The 21,975-nt window shown below is 37.0% G+C and overlaps 1 protein-coding gene across 2 annotated transcripts; it reads left to right on the forward strand.

Annotated features, from left to right (window-relative positions):
- Positions 1–2,148: 2,148 nt before the first annotated feature.
- On the forward strand, positions 2,149–21,921 carry LOC107425911 (protein SPIRRIG). 2 transcript variants are annotated; one of them, XM_025077060.3, is made up of 20 exons: positions 2,962–3,085; positions 3,640–3,803; positions 4,519–4,588; positions 4,705–4,790; positions 5,125–5,260; positions 5,345–5,401; positions 5,715–5,891; positions 6,370–6,561; positions 6,653–6,718; positions 7,123–7,237; positions 7,429–8,609; positions 8,838–9,537; positions 9,655–9,757; positions 9,852–10,960; positions 11,080–12,721; positions 12,867–15,917; positions 17,659–17,967; positions 18,206–18,512; positions 18,883–19,029; positions 20,087–21,921. In XM_025077060.3, coding segments are annotated over exons 4-20 (10,473 nt in total). In that variant the 5' UTR covers positions 2,962–3,085; positions 3,640–3,803; positions 4,519–4,588; positions 4,705–4,788; the 3' UTR covers positions 21,266–21,921. The 2 variants fall into 2 exon arrangements, with proteins under 2 accessions (XP_015891451.3, XP_024932828.3); XM_016035965.4 differs by lacking the exon at positions 3,640–3,803 and having other exon boundaries at positions 2,149–3,085.
- The last annotated feature ends 54 nt before the right edge of the window (positions 21,922–21,975 follow it).

Below are 21,975 nucleotides of genomic sequence, written 5' to 3' on the forward strand. Positions count from 1 at the left end.
CACGTGAAAAAAATCATGATCTTGAATGCGAGTGGGAAAATCAGAGGACCAAATCCAAAATTAGCAAGTTGCCCCCATTATATTTGAAGCACTAAATCACGGGAGAGGCGGGAGATTATAACAAACAATTTGTTTGAGCATGTCCCAGTTCATATATTCAAATTTTCTTTGGCTTATTCTATTATCTAAACCATATCTTAATTAAAAAAAATTGTATTTAATGGGTTTTTTTTTTTTTTCTCTATGAGGAATTTGGCAATGTTACCATCTGTGGAATGGGCTCGATTAACATCTATTATAAAATAAATTACTAAGGACCTTGTTGCTACTTGCCGTTAGTTGTCCATATAAAATCATGTTTTATATGAATGATTCTAAATAAGACGATGGTATTCATTTTTGCGTGTGTTATCGAGTTAGAGAAGCATGAAAGGGAGTCTGATTGTACACCTTAATTGACTCTTGATTTTATGCCGAAACGTATAAGCAAATTGAAGTTTATTCACATCTTGTAATATATGAATTTTGACGACTTCAAGGTTACACAAAGGACTTATTCTTTACCTAACTTCTTTTATATTCACTTCCGCTGAAAGAAATACCAAATAAGGTGTTTTAGATTGACCTAATCTTATATTGCTTTAATTCTGTATTTTATTATAGTAATAGAGATTATTTGTTGCCTTTTTGGTTTTTCAGTTTTTACAAATAGGGTAAATTGTAAAATTAAATCACCGGGTTTAAAAACTATATATGGTTCTATCCAATAATTAAAAAACTAAGATTAAAATGGAAAAATAAATGTGTGTACAAAAATTGTTAATCAATTAGCTCTGATGTCAAAATCCACCTAACCTGTTTTTTCTATTTGATTAAAGGGATGATAAAGATCGACTTCCATGTTGAATAATCTCCTTGCTGACCGTGGCATCGACATATTATCATGTAATTCATGCATGCATCATGAAATTATTATATTTGGAAAAATAAGCCAAAACAAATTTTTGTTATTTTAATGGTATTAAACAACTTATCGAGCACGGTGTTATGGTGGTGCGCTTCCATAATGTACGAAATTTGGGCATCATATTCAATTATAATCCAAATTCCACGTGAGGAGGAAGCACGTTTCGTCCACCCTATCCTGCCAATAACAATATATTTAAAATAATAATATAAATGGAATATATATATATATATATATATATGCTGATCACGTATATATACATAATACTTGAAAAATCAATAAAGGGGGAAATATATAACTAAGTAGATTGTCAAAATATTAGATTTTACTGGGAAAATCTGGATTAAATATCATTAACAATAAATAAAAGTCTCAAAAAAACAGAGTAATCAAATTATGAAAATCAATTTGTATTTAGTATTTGATTCTACATTGGTTTATTTATGGAAAAAAATTCTTATAATTTAAATGAACGCTACTCACCTCACAACCTCAGTGCATCATTGTTTCCATATAATGAGTTGAAAATTCACTAATCTGTTCTATATTATTATTTAATTTTTCTCCCATTTTTCACGAACACATGCAGTTAATAAAGGAGGTAATATTATTAAATATAAAATTTTAATAATAGAAAGCATGTTATAAATATTAATAAATATATGGTACTACAAACTGAACTGTTACAAGCAGCTGGCTCATGCAAGAAAAACATAACTCATATTTAATGTGGCAAACAACTTCCTAGTATTTTTTGGGTACCTTACAAACTTATTAGAAAGCCACATGACATCCCTTTGTCATTAAGGAATCAAGCAAAAGGTTACATCAGAGTTTTTCTGTTTGTTTTTTTCTTTAAAAAAAAAAAAATGGTAAACATCAGAGTATAAATGCTCTCTAAATCAACACCCTCAATAATCACCAAAAAGTCCTAATACATATTCATAATTAACCCTCCTGCTTTTTTTTTGATAAAATAATGAACCCTTTTGCTAATTTCAAACGAAGACCGCAGGAGGCATAATAATCAAGCAGAGGTTTCCTTGCTTGTGATGGAATTTGGAGAGTCCACGTGGAAAACAGAGAGACGTGGATCCCACGCTGACGTGGTCGAGAAAAGGGAACTAAAAGAGGAAATATTTGTTTATTTTTTTCTGATAACAAATATAATATTATTTTTAAGAGAGAGAGAGAGAGAGAGGGGAATAGGATTTTAGAGATATAGAGAGCGAGGTAGAAGGCGCGGAGTGGCCGTCCGAAATCAAGCAGAGAGACAAAGAGAGAAATAGAGAGAGAAAGAGAAGAGGAGAGAGAAAGAGAGAGGGTCGGCATTTGTATTCTTATTTCTTGGTTTTCTTTCCATAATATAGCCTTTTGTTTCTCAACCGAAATCCGCGTTACCGTTTCGTTAGCTCTCTATTTTTTAGGCCTTTGGAAAAATTTTCTCTGCAAATTAGAAAAAAAAAAATTCAAAATTGGAAAAAAAAAAAATTTCCACTTTAGGGGAAAGAAAGAAAGACACAGATAGAGCAGCGAAAACACAGATCACGAACTCACGGAAAATTGGAAATTAAAAAAAAAAAAAAGGGAGAAAAGTTATCAAATTTGATAGATCTCGCTGCTCGCAATCCGCAGCGGACTTCGAATCTTCGATCGGATTTGGAATACATTTATAGCTGCATTAATTCGATTTCCTGGAAAATAAATTTTTTTCCCGGAAAATTGTTTTCAGTGAATTCTTTCTTTACCTTTTTGATTATTATTTTTATTTTTTATCTGGAGGTGGAGGAAAAATTCTGAGGACAGGGATTTGTTAAGGTGCTAAGGCGGGGGATGAGACAGAGATCCTTCTAGGTAGTTTCTAGAAGGCTCGGATCTGGTGGCGGTAATCGTCTCGTCGGATGAGAGAGGGAGGCGTATGTTTCAGGGATCAAAAGGCAAAACGATGAAATGGGTAACATTGCTTAAGGACATCAAAGAGAAGGTCGGTTTTACTCAATCTCCTTCTTCCTCGTCTCCTTCTGCTACTGCTGGTTCTTCTTCTTCGGCTATCTCATCCTCTTCTTGGGATAACAATGCTTCTTCAGCTCGTCAAAGCCTCTCCTATTCTCCTTCAAGGTTTATTGCCATTTTCTTGATTTTCTGTCTTTTTTTTTTTTGGGTTTTAAACTCTATAGCCATTCGTCACAAATGTCAAGAAACGAATTGGATTTTAGCTAAGCTGGACTGGTCATTTTCTTGACATGTGTCGATGATCATTTTGTTCGATTGAATGTTGGGGTTTATGGGTTTTTGGTGTGAATAATGATTTAGGTTTGTTCATTTTAGTTTTGTTATCACTGTGGTTAGAATTACTCTGATCCTAAATGTAGTGGTCTAGAATGATGCTCTATCCTCTCTCGGTAGCTAGATGAGCTTACATTAAGTAATTGTTGACTAAAGCATGAGTTTTGAGGTTTGACGCTTTACGTGTTAGATTCTCCGTGCCTTAGCTTGCATTCGTTTTTGAATTCAATCATTCATTCCTTCTCATGGCTACTCTCACGGCTACTGATGGTGTTTGAATATGTAATAGGGCAATCAGTTAAGGTTCTTAAGCTTTTTGATAGGGTGCTTTGGGATTTTGTTTAGCTGAATGTAGCTGGTGGCTGTTTGCAATGGACAATTTTTAGGTTATTGTTATTGGAATCTGGATCACGTACCTAAACAACCACATTCTATGGTGGATGCTGGTCTTATTTCTAAGCTAAGAAGCTTATATTCTGTGCTGATTTTGGCATGAGTTAATTTTAACTTATGAAGGAGTACTGTTTGAAATATGCTTGCAGCATGCTTGGTAAGTTCACTATCATAATTGGGTATTGGCTAATGTACTACCTTTCAAATTTGAATTTTTATTTCATGGTGCAAGTTTAGATGTTAGCTGTTGATTCTATTTTCTAGGAATTGTAGGTTGTTGATCCAGAAATTTACATGGTCAACCTCTGGATGAAAGTAAAAGGTTATTCAACTACATTTTATGATTTAGTTGAGGACATGTAGAGTGGATTAGCTAACTAGTAAGCTAGCAATTAAAGACTTTTTGAGTACAGAATTTGAAATATGTATGCGCATGCATCTACATGTATTATAATGAATACATCTCCTACTTTTAGTCGTAAAAATACTGCATGTGCATGTATTAAATGCGATTTTCTTAAGGAAAAAGCTCTAAATATGTGGTTCATTTGCCTCTTGAAAAACATTGATTTGCATATGTTTATAGATATGTGGATTTGTAAATATACGGTTCATTTCATATGAGTTTTTCTATACATGACATGGCACCTAGTTCAATATGTAGAATATTTATTTAACAGCTCAAGCTTCACTAGGTGTTTTTAGAAATGACATGACAGAGAGGATTAATCATCAGATTTGTATATGTTTTTTTTTTTAATTTTTTTTAAATAAATTTTTTTATTAAAATATATATACATGTATATTTATAATCTTCCAGGGCTTATATTATCATGCAGTAATGACCCTAGTTTTGTTCCCTGTGAAAGCAGAGACCAACATGAATTGGAATTGGACTTCAAGAGATTTTGGGAAGAGTTTCGTTCATCCAGCTCTGAAAAGGTTATTGCCTGAATCTACTATCCTTTTCTTTAAATTCTCTATGTTCATACATAAGTTGAATTATCTCATGATATTATATAACAGTGGGTGCTGATGACTTTTTTTCATGCATGCAGGAGAAAGAAGCGGCCTTGAATTTAACTGTAGATGCCTTTTGTAGATTAGTGAAGCAGCATGCTAATGTAGCCCAGTTAGTTACCATGTATGGATGCTGTTTCTCGTTATGTGTTTTAGAGTTATTATTTCTTATTATGCCTTTATTGGGTTTAATCTAAAAACTTTATGTGTATGCTTAGAAGTCTCTACGTGATTTTCTCAGATATATTGTAAGCTAATACTCTCTATGCTCTAGGTTTCTTTGGATCTAGGTCCTTTTTTTGTAGTCAGTGATGTTGTTATGGAATATAGTTTTGTTACATGGGATATAGGTTTTTTCTATCTTATATTATGCAAGTCAAAGTGAAGACTATAGCTTCTTTTAACTGGGAAATTTGACAGATTATTTTTCCTGAAACTAATTCCTATTATCTTCACAGGTTAGTTGAAACACATATATTCTCTTTTGTTGTGGGAAGAGCATTTGTAACAGATATTGAGAAACTAAAGATCAGCAGCAAAACAAGATCTTTGGATGTAGCAAAAATATTAATGTTTTTTTCAGAAGTCACAAAGGTTTGCATGTTTTCCCTATGTTTTCAATGTTAACCTTTCCATTCATTTGTTAATTAAAGTTGTATGCCTGCATAATGATCGCAGGATGGCATCAATCCAGGTTCAAATTTGTTAGCTGCAATAGAGATCCTTGTTTCTGGGGTAAATTTCCTTAATTTTCAGAAGATTTGAGATATCTCTTTGGTTGTACTGTCTTACATGTTTTTCTTTGGTTGTACTGTCTTACATGTTTTTCCTTTCATCTTTAAGTGTTCTAGTCTGTTACAATCTTGGATGTGCTACATTTTATGACACACTAGGTGACTTGATCTTTGTGATATTCCAGCTATGACACTGTCATAATTGTGGAAACAGGGATGGTTATTACTGAACTTCTTTGTTTTATGGCCAATTGGCCATTGACAATTGATGCCAATTTTCACTATTATATGCAAATTCTTTCTGCTTTTTGCAGCCCATTGATAAGCAATCTCTTCTTGATTCGGGAATTTTATGCTGCCTCATTCATATTCTCAATGCCCTTTTGGATCCTGATGAAGCCATTCAAAGGCAAAAGGCTACTGATGATGAAGGAACTTTGCTAGCTGAGAATGTTTATAACGGTGATGCTGGCCAAATCCGTCGGCTTGAGGTAGCTTTCTCTCCATGGAAAATACCCATAGCTCAGTATGTATATATATGTATTTATGTGCTCATGTTCAGATTCCTGTGGATTATTGCTCTACTGCTGTTATAGTATGTTTAGTGGGTTTAATTTGTGATTATCAAGTGTTCTAAATGTTCTTCTTCCAACATACCCTTTTCTTGTTCGGAGCTTCTTTGATTTCATCTTTGAACGGACTTAGAAGTGTAGTTTTTCATCAAGTAAAACAACAATCTACCATTCATTCTACAAGAAAAGGCTTTCTTTGATGTTGGTGAGACTGTGAGAGATAGGTTTTGATTTTTATTTGTTCTCTTATTTTCAGTATATGAAAAGTAATTAGGATATAGGTTTTGACAGCCACCTTTTTATAATCTTTGTAAGTTTGATTTGGATTTGTGCTTTGCCGTAGTAACCATGTGAATAAAAATCCATTACCCTCCTATACTTATCTTCATTTATGCAGGTAGAGGGAAGTATTGTGCACATTATGAAAGCACTAGCAAGCCACCCGTCGGCAGCACAAAGTTTGATTGAGGATGATTCACTTCTAATGCTCTTTCAGATGGTTGCTAATGGGTCCTTGATAATCTTCTCTCGGTATAAGGAAGGCCTTGTTTCTCTGCACAGCATACAGCTTCATAGGCATGCTATGCAGGTATGCAGATTGTACATAGGACTGAATACCAGCATCGCTTGTAAATAAAATCTATACTTTCATTTTTGTTACCTATTTCTTATTGTTTCAGATACTTGGTCTTCTTTTGGTCAATGACAATGGAAGCACGGCAAAATATATTCGCAAACATCATCTGGTATGGCAATATGAAAACTACACGTTTTATTCCACCAGTATGTGGTGATACTTATGGGATTATTTGTTATGCCAAGTCTCTGTATGAGCAGCTTTCTTCATAGTTTAACTTTATTTATGGTTGATCGGCCAATAAACATATTTCGTCATGTATAAAGCCTAAAAAATGCATTAAAGGATCAGTTTTTTAATCTCAAGAGCAGCCTGTTATCTGTATGCCCATACTTAGCCAATAAACATCAATTTTTTGCAAAAAATGCTCTATGATTCACTTATTGTTTTACTTATTTTCTAGACTGGTTCATCTTTTGTTTGAGATGTATGCCCATAGCTTTGAGTGTTATTCAGAAGTTAGATAGTCTTTTGTTATTGATTTAAAATTTCTAACCTGGTTCCTATGTGCAGATAAAGGTTTTACTAATGGCTGTCAAAGATTTTAATCCCGACTGTGGTGATTCTGCCTACACAATGGGCATTGTGGACTTGTTACTTGAATGTGTGGAATTATCATACAGACCTGGTAATTGGCTCATCTGATGCCCATTTTCTTGTATAGTAGCAATTAATGAGAAAGACGTCCTTATTTGGTCTAGGAGTTGAACTAAGAATCAGTATTTTCAAGGTTCACCTATATATATGTTTATGCCATACAGCTTAATTATTGTTTCCTATTCTGTTCTGGTGCTGATTTTATACACTTTTAACCTGTAGAGGCTGGTGGTATCAGGCTTAGGGAGGATATACATAATGCTCATGGTTATCAGTTCCTTGTTCAGTTTGCATTAACACTTTCCATGCTGCCAAAAAGTCAGGGTTTTCAGTCTTCTCATTCCAACTCTTCTTCAGAACAAAATCGTGTCTCTGATGGTTCTCATGCATTGGATGATGTGGACAAACAGGGTTTCATGGAAAAAGAGGATCCTCTGACGTACCAACTTTCACCGACTCTGTCTAGGTTGCTTGATGTTCTTGTTAATCTAGCCCAAACTGGACTACCTGAAATTTCAGGGTCTTCAGGAGTGAAAAGCTCCAAATCTTCTCATTCCAGGACTAGTAGCCAGAGCAGAAACCGTACATCCTCTTCTGAACGGTTTTCTGATGAAGTTTGGGAGAAGGGAAATAATAAAGTTAAAGACCTTGAAGCAGTTCAAATGTTGCAGGACATTTTTCTAAAAGCCAATAGCAGAGAATTGCAAGCAGAAGTTCTAAATAGAATGTTTAAAATATTCTCAAGTCATCTTGAAAACTACAAGTTATGTCAGCAGTTACGAACTGTTCCTCTCTTTATCTTAAATATGGCTGGTTTTCCTCCACCTTTGCAAGAGATAATCTTGAAAATTCTTGAATATGCTGTGACTGTTGTGAATTGTGTTCCTGAGCAAGAATTACTTTCACTTTGCTGCTTATTGCAGCAACCAATAGCATCAGACTTAAAGCACACCATAATTTCCTTCTTTGTTAAACTCTTATCATTTGACCAGCAGTACAAGAAAGTTCTGCGTGAAGTTGGAGTCCTGGAGGTTCTGTTAGATGACCTGAAACAACACAAGTTCCTTTCGGGTTCAGAACAGCACAGCAGTAATGATAATCAGTTGGAGAGAAAATCCAACTCAAGCAGCTTTAAGAAACATTTGGACAGTAAGGATATCATTATTTCGTCACCCAAGCTGATGGAGTCTGGCTCAGGAAAGTTTCCCATATTTGAAGTTGAGAGTACAATTGCTGTTGCATGGGATTGTATGGTGTCTTTGTTAAAGAAAAGTGAAACCAATCAGTCATCTTTCCGTTCAGCTAATGGTGTTACTGCTGTTCTCCCCTTCGTTGTGTCTGAAATACATCGTCCTGGGGTCCTCAGGGTATTATCATGTTTGATCATTGAAGATGCTACTCAGGTCTGTGAACATATTTACTTTACAGATACATTGTCTGATGGTGTTATTAAATTTGTGAAGGTTTTCTTCTGATATTATTATTCATAAATTTGTGGGTCAATTCTGAACTTCCAACTTTAAAATTTTTTTAGCAGTTTTCTGACCAATCCGCAAGATTTATTGTCTACATTATATGTTTATAACTGTTGTTATATATTTTTAACAAGTATTCGATATCATTTTTACCAGGTACACTCTGAAGAGTTAGGTGCAATTGTTGAAATCTTGAAAAGTGGAATGGTTTCCAGTGTTTCGGGAATCCAATACAGTCTTCAAAATGATGCAAAATGTGATACTATGGGAGCTGTGTGGCGCATTTTGGGAGTGAATAGTTCTGCTCAGAGAGTTTTTGGTGAAGCCACTGGTTTTTCTCTTTTGCTTACCACACTTCATAGTTTCCAAAGTGATGGAGAGTGTGCAGATCAATCTTCTTTGGAGGTTTATATTAAGGTTTTTACATGTTTGTTGCGTGTTGTAACTGCTGGAGTGTGTGATAATGCTGTTAATAGGATGAAATTGCATGCAATTATATCATCCCAAACATTTTATGATCTTTTATCTGAATCTGGCTTACTGTGTGTGGAGTGTGAAAAGCAAGTCATTCAGTTATTGTTTGAGCTAGCTCTCGAAATTGTGCTTCCACCTTTCTTGACGTCAGAGAGTCCCATATCATCTGACGTGAACAAAAATGAATCACCAATGTTTATGTTAGTGACTACATCTGGGTTGTTTCTTCCTGAGAAAGAACGAGTTTACAATGCCGGCCCTGTTAGAGTTCTTATACGTTCATTGTTGCTCTTCACTCCCAAGGTGCAGTTGGAAGTGCTGGGTCTTATTGAGAAGCTAGCCCGAGCTGGGTCCTTCAATCAGGAAAACCTGACTTCTGTAGGTGCGCAACAAATAGTTTATTGCTCTTACACCACAAAAAATTAAAAGAAAAGAAAAGAAAATCATATGTGTAAGCAATTACTACTTTACTCACTGGTCTCTTTTTTGATGTATTTAGGTTGTGTAGAACTTTTATTGGAGACTATCCACCCCTTCCTTCTGGGTTCATCTCCATTACTCTCTTATGCTCTGAAGATTGTAGAAGTTCTTGGTGCATATAGGTAGGAACTGTCATGTCTGAAAATTAATTCATTTGCTCAATCCAACCATTTTGTTTGTTTCACTTGTTTACAAGGTTTGTGTATTTGGTGACAGATTATCTGCATCAGAACTCAGAATGCTTATTAGATATGTAATACAAATGAGGCTAATGAATTCAGGCCATATACTTGTTGACATGATGGAAAGGTTAATTCTTATGGAAGATATGGCCTCGGAAAATGTTTCTCTTGCACCCTTTATAGAGATGGACATGAGAAAAACTGGGCATGCTTCTGTTCAGGTCTCTCTTGGAGAGAGATCATGGCCTCCAGCTGCTGGTTATTCATTTATTTGTTGGTTTCAGTTTCGAAATTTCTTAAAGGCACAGGCAAAAGATATAGATCCTTCCAAAGCTGGTCCTACAAGGCGGAGCAGCTCTAATGGACAAAATCATGAGCGGCATATTCTCCGGCTATTTTCTGTTGGTGCAGCAAATAATGAAAATACATTCTATGCGGAGCTTTATCTTCAGGAGGATGGCATTCTAACACTTTCAACCAGCAACTCTTCCTCCCTTTCGTTTTCTGGATTAGAACTTGAGGAAGGCAGGTGGCATCACCTTGCAGTTGTTCACAGCAAACCAAATGCCCTTGCTGGGCTATTCCAAGCCAGTGTTGCTTATGTCTACCTGAATGGAAAGCTGAGACACACAGGGAAACTAGGATATTCTCCATCTCCAGTTGGAAAACCTCTGCAGGTTATCATTGGGACTCCAGTTACTTGTGCTAGGGTTGGTGACTTGACATGGAAACTCCGTTCTTGCTACCTTTTTGAGGAAGTTCTCACACCAGGTTGTATTTGTTTTATGTATATTCTTGGTAGAGGATACAGAGGACTCTTCCAGGACACAGATCTTCTTCGTTTTGTACCCAATCAGGCTTGTGGTGGTGGTAGCATGGCTATCTTAGATTCATTAGATGCTGACCCTACATTGGCTTCAAACTCACAGAGGCTTGAGACTAGCAAGCTAGGAGACTCCAAGACAGATGGCAGTGGAATTGTCTGGGATTTGGAGAGATTAGGAAACCTTTCTTTACAGCTCTCTGGAAAGAAACTTATATTTGCATTTGATGGAACATGTACAGAAACTATTCGAGCATCAGGGGCTTTATCCATGCTCAATCTAGTTGATCCAATGTCTGCTGCTGCATCTCCTATTGGAGGTATATTACAAAATCCCCAACCTTGCAACTATATGTGGGTATTTGACTTTATGAAGTATCATTGTTGTGATTCTTATAGTTTCTTTTTTCTTCTTTCCTTTATTGGGATTTCTGTGCAGGTATACCACGTTTTGGCCGTCTTCATGGGGATATTTATGTCTGTAGGCAATGCGTGATTGGTGATACTATCTGCCCCGTTGGTGGAATGGCTGTTGTCCTTGCCCTAGTAGAAGCTGCTGAGACTAGGGATATGCTACACATGGCCCTTACTCTGCTGGCCTGTGCACTTCATCAGAATCCTCAAAATGTGAGAGACATGCAAACATATAGAGGATACCATTTGCTTGCTCTATTTTTGCGTCGTAGAATGTCACTATTTGACATGCAATCTCTTGAGATCTTCTTCCAGATTGCTGCATGTGAGGCTTCATTTTCTGAACCAAAGAAGTTGGGATATTCTAATTTGTCACCTGCTACAACCATGCAGGACAATAGTTTTGAGGATCTGAATTTTAAGTTTCGTGATGAATTTTCTTCGGTTGGATCTCATGGAGATATGGATGATTTTTCTGGACATAAAGATTCATTCAGTCATATTTCAGAGCTAGACCATGTTGATATGTCAGTTGAAACTTCAAATTGCATTGTGTTATCAAATCCAGATATGGTTGAACATGTCTTGTTGGATTGGACATTGTGGGTAACAGCTGCAGTTTCAATTCAGATTGCACTACTGGGCTTCCTTGAGCATTTGGTGTCCATGCACTGGTATAGAAACCATAACCTTACTGTACTGCGCCGAATTGACCTTGTTCAACATTTACTTGTTACTCTGCAGCGGGGTGATGTTGAAGTTCCTGTTTTGGAAAAATTGGTTGTATTGCTTGGGGTCATTTTAGAAGATGGCTTTCTGTCATCTGAACTGGAACAGGTGGTCAGGTTTGTGGTTATGACATTTGATCCACCTGACCTGACTTCACGACGTCCGATTATGCGTGAGTCAATGGGCAAGCATGTAATCGTAAGGAACATGCTGTTGGAGATGCTTATTGATCTGCAAGTGACCATAAAAGCAGAAGAGTTGCTTGAGCAGTGGCATAAAATTGTTTCATCCAAATTGATAACATATTTTCTTGATGAAGCTGTTCACCCAACTAGTATGAGATGGATCATGACTCTACTTGGTGTTTGTCTTACTTCTTCTCCTACATTTGCACTGAAATTTCGCAGCAGTGGTGGTTATCAAGGCTTGGCTAGGGTTCTTCCAAGTTTCTTTGACTCCCCTGATATATATTATATTTTGTTCTGCCTGATATTTGGAAAGCCTGTTTATCCTAGGCTACCAGAAGTTCGCATGCTAGACTTTCATGCCCTTATGCCAAGTGATGGGAGTAATGTGGAACTAATGTTTGTTGAACTGTTGGAATCTGTGATTGCAATGGCAAAATCAACTTTTGAAAGGTTGAGCATGCAGTGGATGCTTGCCCATCAAACTGGCAATCTTTCCCAGGTTGGTGCTGGCCTTGTGGCTGAGCTTGTTGAGGGGAATGCAGATATGACTGGAGAGCTTCAGGGTGAAGCTCTGATGCACAAGACATATGCAGCACGCTTGATGGGTGGGGAGGCATCAGCCCCTGCTGCTGCAACATCAGTGTTGAGATTTATGGTTGATCTGGCTAAGATGTGCCCCCCTTTTTCTGCTGTATGCAAACGAGCTGAATTTCTTGAAAGCTGCATTGACCTTTATTTCTCTTGTGTAAGGTTTGTCATGTGACCGATAAATTGTTCTGTCTTATTGTTATGGGTTATTTTATTTACTGAAGTAAGGCGTGATTCTTATGGTAATTGCCCAGCTGTAGCAATTACATCTTCTTTCTTTATCGAACCTTTTGTTTGTCTCTTACAGGGCTGCCTATGCAGTGAAGATGGCAAAGGAACTTTCTGTAAAGACGGAAGAGAAGAATGTGAACGAGTGTGATGATACAAGTAGTTCACATAATACATTTTCTAGCTTACCTCATGAACAGGATCAGTCTATGAAAACATCCATTACTGTTGGAAGCTTCCCTCAAGGTACAAGTTCTGAAGATATGGTTGTCCAAAACTATGTGGCTGATAATAAAGCAGAGACCAAAGTTGCTACATCACAACAGGAGTTTAACAAATCCATGCAAGATGATGCCCCAGCTATGCATCGTTTAGATGGTGACAATACTGACCAGGTTTCTGCTACCTCCAGCTCTAATGAATTCAATTTCCGTCGGAGGAAAGGCACTCTAGAAGATATACTACTGGTAGATTCTCCGAGTTCCACATCTTATACCATGCCAGATTCTCCCATTTTATCAGAGAAGTCTAATTCTAAATTCTCAGTCACACCCTCATCATCTCCAGTTTTGGCATTGACATCTTGGCTGGGAAGTGCAGGCAATACTGAATCTAAAACTCCTTTAGTTGCCACTCCTCCCATGGACTCTTCTATTTCAATTAATGAATTAGAGCTATCTTCAGACTTGAAGTCTAGTTCTCATGGGCCTTCATCTGCAAACACCTTTTTCTCAGTAAGTCCAAAGCTGCTTCTTGAAATGGATGATTCTGGCTATGGGGGTGGCCCTTGTTGTGCGGGAGCAACTGCAGTTTTAGATTTCATGGCAGAAGTTCTTTCTGATTATGTCACTGAACAAATAAAAGCTTCACAAATTATAGAGGGGATCTTAGAAAGTGTTCCTTTAAATGTTGATGCTGACTCAGTGTTAGTGTTCCAGGGCTTGTGCCTTGGTCGACTGATGAACTTTCTAGAAAGACGTCTCTTGCGGGATGACGAAGAAGATGAGAAAAAGCTTGATAAAAGTCGCTGGTCTTCAAACTTGGATGCATTATGCTGGATGATAGTGGATCGAGTATATATGGGTGCCTTTCCTCAACCAATGGGAGTGCTGAGAACTTTGGAGTTCTTGTTGTCTATGTTACAATTGGCAAACAAAGATGGTCGAATTGAAGAAGCTGTTCCAAGTGGAAAGGGTCTTTTGTCCATCACAAGAGGGACTAGACAACTTGATGCTTATATCCATTCAATTCTTAAAAATGCAAATCGTATGGTTTTGTATTGTTTCCTTCCATCATTCTTGATTTCAATCGGAGAAGATGATCTTCTTTCATCCTTAGGTTTGCTAATAGAATCTAAGAGGAGGACATCCCCGAATACCTCTCATGATGATGCAGGAATTGATATCTGCACAGTTTTGCAGTTAGTAGTGGCTCATAGGCGTATTATATTCTGTCCCAGCAATATTGATACTGATCTAAATTGTTGTCTTTCTGTGAATTTAATATCTCTTCTACATGATGAACGGCAAAATGTACAGAACATGGCAGTTGATATTTTCAAGTATCTCCTAGTACATCGTAGGGCTGCTCTAGAAGATTTGCTCGTCTCTAAACCAAACCAAGGACTTCACTTGGATGTACTACACGGAGGTTTTGATAAATTATTGACCGGAAGTTTATCTGCTTTCTTTGAGTGGCTTCAGAGTTCAGAACAGGTTGTGAATAAAGTGCTGGAACAGTGTGCTGCCATTATGTGGGTTCAGTATATTGCTGGATCAGCAAAATTTCCTGGAGTGAGAATTAAAGGTATGGAAGGACGTCGGAAGAGGGAGATGGGGAGGAAAACAAAGGATACTTCAAAGTTAGATCTAAAGCATTGGGAACAGCTGAATGAACGGAGATATGCACTGGAATTGGTTCGTGATGCAATGTCTACTGAGCTGAGAGTTGTCCGTCAAGATAAGTATGGATGGGTTCTGCATGCTGAGAGTGAGTGGCAAACTCATCTCCAACAACTTGTACATGAGCGTGGAATATTCCCAATGCGTAAATCAGCTGTGACTGAGGATACTGAATGGCAGCTTTGTCCAATTGAAGGTCCGTATAGGATGCGTAAAAAACTTGAGCGCTGCAAATTGACAATTGACACCATACAGAATGTTCTTGATGGACAGTTTGAACTAGGGGAAGCAGAGGTGCCCAAAGGAAAAACCGATAGTGGTCCAGATAGTTCTGATACTGGTTCTGAATCATTTTTTCACCTGTTGACTGATGGAGCCAAACAGAATGATCTTGAAGGTGAGCTGTATGATGAATCACTTTTTAAAGAATCTGCCAATGTAAAAAATGCAGATTCCGTTAGGAATGGATGGAATGATGACAGAGCTAGTAGCATAAATGAAGCAAGTCTACACTCTGCACTAGAGTTTGGTGGCAAGTCTAGTGCAGTGTCTGTTCCAATTGAAGATAGTACGCTGGGAAGATCTGACTTGGAATCTCCTAGACAGTCATCTTCTGCGAGAATTGATGACATGAAGGTAATGGAGGATAAACAGGATAAGGAACTTCATGATAATGGTGAATATCTAATCAGACCTTATTTGGAACCTCTTGAAAGGATACGGTTCCGATATAACTGTGAACGAGTTGTGGGTCTTGACAAGCATGATGGTATATTTCTGATAGGCGAGTTTTGTCTGTATGTAATTGAAAATTTTTATATAGATGACTCTGGGTGCATTTGTGAAAAAGAATGTGAAGATGAACTGTCTGTTATTGATCAGGCTCTGGGTGTTAAGAAGGATGTCACTGGCAGTATGGATTTCCAATCCAAGTCAAGTTCATCTTTGGGCACAGTGGTTAAGTCATTGGTTGGGGGAAGAGCATGGGCCTATAATGGTGGTGCATGGGGAAAGGAGAAAGTGTGCACAAGTGGTAATCTGCCTCATCCTTGGCGCATGTGGAAGCTTAATAGTGTTCATGAGATTTTGAAACGTGATTACCAATTGCGTCCGGTTGCTGTTGAGATATTTAGCATGGATGGATGCAATGATCTCCTGGTGTTCCACAAAAAGGAGAGGGAAGAAGTGTTCAAAAATCTTGTTGCCATGAATCTTCCAAGGAATAGCATGTATGAAACTTATTCCCTTTATTTATCGTACTTTATTGCTTAACTCAATATATATTTCATAATTGCTTCATATGCTATTATAAATGTTTGAAATTTTGCTCTTTTGGTATGCATATAATTTTGCTTTTGGCATAAATATTCTATTAGTGTGACGAAGAAGGAACTCTGTTATAATCTATGTAGTTGGTTAGCAATTAAAGTTGAAGACTAGATATTGATACTCAATTCTATGGGGCTCTTTATTTACTGACAGCAGAGCTTGTTTCTGCTTTCTTGCAAAGAAACATAATTTGCCTCTTTTTTTTTTTTTTTTTTTTTTGTTTTCTATAGTAAACAATATATTTTTATCAATAAGTAAAATATAAGAGAACTGGAAGTCTATCCTAACATCATTTATCTGAAAATATATATATATATTCACAGAATCATGTAAACAACAATTATCTATTTATAATGTGATGTTAGATTGGCATACAGATTGAAAATTCCTATAGGAGCCTCTTCTTTGTTTTTTGTTATTGTTATCCAATTGAGTCTTTTTTCTCGAGTTGAAGAAGGTGGACTACATTTCAGGTGAACAGATATTTACTCTACAAAAGTAAAATGTTTAGAGTCAAGGAATTGCCTCTCTCAATGATGTCAAATGTGTAATAGTGAGCACTAGAGGTTTAGATTGAGTCAAATTTTTAGAACCTGTAGGTTTGTCTACACAAATGACCATTATGTATGTGATTGTTAGCAGAGGTTATTCGCTTTCATTCTCTATTTGTTTGATATATGGTGATTCTTAGTAAAAAAATAAAAATAAAAAAAAATAAAAAAAAAATAGAATATTCAATGAAGCCGCATAGCTGGAGCATCTAAGAATTTTGAGTGATGTAGTTCAACAATAAGTTTATAACCAGTTCAATTAGATTTTGGAGTTGAACTTTTAGAACCTTAAGGGGCTATATGTGTTTACTCAAATAACCAATATGTGTGTGATTGTTAGCATAGGTTTTTCGCTTTCAGTCTCTATTTGTTTGATATATGGTGATATTTAGAAAAAAATATTAGATCATTCAATGAAGCTATGTAACTGGAACATCTAGAAATTTTATGTAATTTATTGTTGACAATAAATCTACAACCTGTTCAATTGACTATAAGCATGGATGGCTTTCTATGGAAAAATAACTATAATTGATGTTTAAACAAATGCATTAAATGCAAGGTTGGAGATTTGCGGGGGATCTTTTGTTTAGAAAACTTCAAATAATTGAGTGAGTCCTGGTGCATGTTCATACCTAAGCTACTAAAATGTATCATGCATAAAAACTCATGCAGTATTTGTTTCTTTTCATTTAAATAAACTAAAATAGTGTCAATTGAAACCAAGAGGTTAATTAGAACAAAAGCCCATACACATGGAGGGACATACACATAATTATAGATAGGCCCTGTTTGGCATGGATTCCGGGAAGCTAGAAGCAGTTTTCAAGGCTCAAAAGCTGCTTCTTGGAGTGTTTGAATAGATTTTAGGAAGGCTTCCAAAAGCACTTCTAACAAAAGTTAGCGGAGGGTAGCTTCCTTAGGAAACACTTTTAGACATGTAGAAGTTGATCCAAAAGCAATGCCAAACACACCAATAGAGTTGCAATTTCTGTGAAATGCTTAACTGTGACTTGTTTCCGTTTCTGGATTTTTCTGCTGTTCTGTTCCTTTCTGAATGATAACCTACTTCATTCTCTTCCTTGTCCAGGTTGGACACAACCATTTCAGGATCAACCAAACAAGAAAGCAATGAGGGTAGCCGTCTGTTTAAGATAACTGCTAAATCCTTTTCAAAAAGATGGCAAACTGGAGAAATTAGCAACTTTCAGTACCTGATGCATCTCAATACCTTGGCGGGACGTGGATACAGTGACCTTACCCAGTATCCTGTATTTCCATGGGTTCTTAGGGAATATGAAAGTGAAAATTTAGACTTGTCAGATCCAAAAACATTTCGTAGACTGGATAAACCAATGGGTTGTCAGACTCCAGAAGGAGAAGATGAATTTAAGAAAAGGTCAATTCTCTATTAGAAACGCTGTTATAAATTCTATCAGAAACACAGTTATAAACTCTTTTTTGCTTATTCTTCCTATATAATATTTTTAAATTTTAATTTTTTTCTGATATCATTGCTATATTAAGTAGTTCGGGAGTTTTGCACTTTGCAGCACTTCTGTTAGCACTGGTTTTCATGCGTGAATGTGTGTTAAAAGTTAAATATTTGAACTTTATATTTCCTTTTCCTATTTCAGATATGAGAGCTGGGATGACCCAGAGGTCCCAAAATTTCATTATGGTTCTCATTATTCTAGTGCGGGAATTGTCCTGTTCTATCTTCTACGCCTACCGCCTTTCAGTGCAGAGAATCAGAAGCTACAGGGCGGGCAGTTTGACCATGCTGATCGTCTTTTTAATAGTGTTAGGGATACTTGGTTAAGTGCAGCTGGAAAGGGGAATACGTCAGATGTGAAAGAATTAATTCCAGAATTTTTCTACATGCCAGAATTCCTTGAAAATCGATTTAATCTTGATTTGGGAGAGAAACAATCTGGAGAAAAGGTTAAACTTGAAACATTTATTGACACTTTCACTATTGTCTTCCATTTTATTTTTCATGATATTTGGACTACTAATATTTTGGGGAAAAATGGTTCATATACATTTTCACTACTTGGCTATAGAATATATCTAGACCATTCCTGTCCTTAGGGGGTGGGTATTTGTAACTTGGAAAGTGGCAAACCTTGTAAAGAAATGATCTTTTTGAGAGAACCTCCTAACGTGTAGGTGGGGTTGGGGGTTGCATAGCTTCCCTTGCCCAATGGTGGGTTTGTTGCTGATTAAAGGACCCTTTTACATGCTAGAACTTTTTGTTTTTCCTTCAAGTGCTGGATATTAATTATTGTGAGTGCTCTTGTTCTTTTTATAGGTTGGTGATGTCATGTTACCTCCATGGGCCAAAGGCAGTGCTAGAGAGTTCATCAGGAAGCATAGAGAGGCACTGGAATCTGATTATGTGTCGGAAAATTTGCATCACTGGATAGACCTCATCTTTGGATATAAGCAGAGAGGGAAGGTAGGTGTTATTCATTAGCAATTATGTTTCTGCTTAATTTGAAGCTGAGTTGACTTTAAGTGGTTTGGCAGAACTGGTCATTGACTTTCCCTGACAATCTATTACAATGTTTAACAGGAAATAAGGATTAAAGACTTGAATTTTAATTAGCACTTGAGTACATGGGAAGTCTAATGAAAATTCGATTTCTATATGTTAAAACCATACATTTTTCACGATATTAACTTGATATACATAGTTGGACCCACTTCATAATAGCTTAAGTTTTTGGTAACCTAACAGAGTCTTCTTATCTATTGGGTCATGTGTTCAAATCCTACTATCCCTTACTTCTATAATTAATTCTGCACCCAATTTGTCCTCTGTCAATAGCAGGCTTACATGCAAGTGGAGTGCTAAATCTATCTACTGTTTATTTTGTTAGCATGATATAGATAGTTGGGCTTAAATTCCTATTTACTTAAGCTTTGTTTATGAGTAGACCTACTAATGAGAGGAGTCTTAAAACTTTCTTCTATTAATATGTTAGGTTGATTTATATAGTTGGACCTACTTTGACCTACTCTATAACCTTAGCTTTCAAGAGAACTTGCAGCTTAGCACTATAGCATTAAGATTCTCTTTTTTGAATTTGATGATCAATGTCATATATTAGAGTTTTCTCAAAAAGAATATCCATTATTGCTTTTCTAATATTCTCTTTTTGACAGATTACAGCCAAATTGTGTATTTTTCTGTAAATTTAATAAATGGAAATATTGGATTAAATTTAGCTGGGTTTTTACTGACACTAACTTGCTATATTCATTTTTAGATCTAATTTTTAGATGTGCTGATGGTCGAGTCACTTTGAACAAATTGTTCTCTTTGTTCTGCTACATTTTTTCTCCTTTCCTTTTTAGTCCTGAAAACTTAAATTATAAGGTTTTACAAGTTAATATCAGGTGGTTGGACAAATAAATTTTGTTCCTATTAAAGTTTGTCTTCCCTATGCTGTTCCATGATTGTTCTATTTCGGTTTTTGTTCTTGTTTTGCTTCTAATTCCAAGTTTGACAGGCTGCTGAGGAAGCTGTAAATGTTTTCTATCATTACACATATGAGGGAAGTGTGGACATAGACTCGGTTACAGATCCTGCAATGAAAGCCTCAATTTTAGCACAAATTAATCATTTTGGGCAGACACCCAAGCAGTTATTCCTCAAACCCCATGTGAAAAGGCGAGTCGACAGAAAACTTCCTCCTCATCCCCTCAAGCACTCTAGCCATATTGTTCCTCATGAGATACGCAAGAGTTCATCTCCGATAACACAGATTGTTTCTATCAATGAGAAAATTCTTGTGGCAGGAGCAAATAGTTTGCTTAAACCACGAACATATACAAAGTATGTTGCATGGGGTTTTCCAGACCGTAGCCTGAGATTTATGAGCTATGATCAAGACCGTCTCCTCTCCACGCATGAAAATCTTCATGGGGGAAACCAGATTCAGTGTGCTGGTGTTAGCCATGATGGTCAGATTCTTGTCACTGGTGCTGATGATGGTTTAGTTTCTGTTTGGAGAATCAGTAAGCATGGGCCGCGTATCTTGAGACGCTTGCATCTAGAGAAGGCACTGTGTGCCCACACATCCAAAATCACATGTCTTCGTGTCTGCCAGCCTTACATGCTTATTGTGACGGGATCAGATGATTGCACTGTTATTATATGGGATCTCAGCTCCTTGGCATTTGTTAGGCAGCTTCCTGAGTTTCCAGCACCAGTTTCAGCAATATATGTGAATGACTTGACCGGGGAAATTGTGACAGCAGCGGGGATTTTACTTGCTGTTTGGAGCATCAACGGGGACTGCCTTGCAGCAGTTAACACATCCCAACTGCCATCTGATTCTATTCTCTCTGTGACAAGTAGTTCATTTTCTGACTGGCAGGATACAAACTGGTATGTGACAGGTCACCAGAGTGGGGCTGTCAAGGTGTGGCAAATGGTTCACTGCTCCATCCTAGAAAGTTCTCAAAACAAGTCACCGCGAAGTGGGATGGTTGGATTAAATCTCGGTGATAAGGCGCCAGAATATAGGTTGGTCCTCCACAAGGTGTTAAAGTTTCATAAGCACTCTGTTACTGCCCTCCACCTCACAAATGACTTGAAGCAGTTGCTCAGTGGAGATTCTGGTGGGCATTTGCTGTCGTTGACACTGCCAGATGAGGTCTTGAAAGGATCAGTTAGTCTGGGGTGAGGAAGGAAGATAATCGTCAAGTGTGATAATTTAAAACACAATGGGCAGCTGACCGTTCTAATTATTCTTCATGGGACCCAGAAAAAAGGTTCTGTGAGTTTGTCATCGTCGATAGAAGAATGAGTGCTGCGTTCATATGCATGGAAAGGAAAAACAAGACAACAGGGCTGGCCTGTTATTGAGACAGGAGAGAAAGGAAGATGAAACCTTTCGTAAAGTTCTGACTAAAATGTTGAAAACTAGAACCAGCTTGAGGCCTAGCTACCACTGTGTACACCTGGCGGGTTAAGAGTGATTGAAAGAAGGTGCCATGGAAGGCTGTGCTTTTGTTGTACTTTGCATGGATAGGAGGATGTTTTCAATTTTGTGCGAGAACATCTAGTTTATAGGAATTTTGATCTGTAAATAGGAGTAGTAAACCAACAGTGTGTAATGAAGTTGTATAGCGGAAAAAAGCGTGAAAGTAATGGGTCGTTGGGTGAAAATGGACGGCTGATTTTGGATGTGGGACAGTTAATTGGTCAAGTGTGTTCTTTTTCGGCTAAAAATTCTTTTGGCATAGCACATTGGGCATTCTTGCCGGTTTCTTTGTTGTGAAATGTACAAATGCTCTTTCTCTGAATCTATGAATCTATAATGGAAATGGTTCTTCGCTATTTCTCTCTCTTTATTTTTTTTTTTATATTTTTTATATCCTTAATAAAAGGTTT

The sequence above is a fragment of the Ziziphus jujuba genome, chromosome 9 (genome assembly GCF_031755915.1).
Source record: "Ziziphus jujuba cultivar Dongzao chromosome 9, ASM3175591v1".
Classification (NCBI taxonomy): Eukaryota; Viridiplantae; Streptophyta; class Magnoliopsida; order Rosales; family Rhamnaceae; genus Ziziphus; species Ziziphus jujuba.

Excerpts from the sequence above, each read along its gene's own strand:
- LOC107425911 (XM_016035965.4), top strand. The coding sequence starts at position 2,886 with ATGTTTCAGGGATCAAAAGGCAAAACGATGAAATGGGTAACATTGCTT. Across the intron at positions 5,402-5,714 it reads TAGAGATCCTTGTTTCTGGG|CCCATTGATAAGCAATCTCT; the intron begins GTAAATTTCCTT and ends TGCTTTTTGCAG. Across the intron at positions 8,610-8,837 it reads TCATTGAAGATGCTACTCAG|GTACACTCTGAAGAGTTAGG; the intron begins GTCTGTGAACAT and ends CATTTTTACCAG.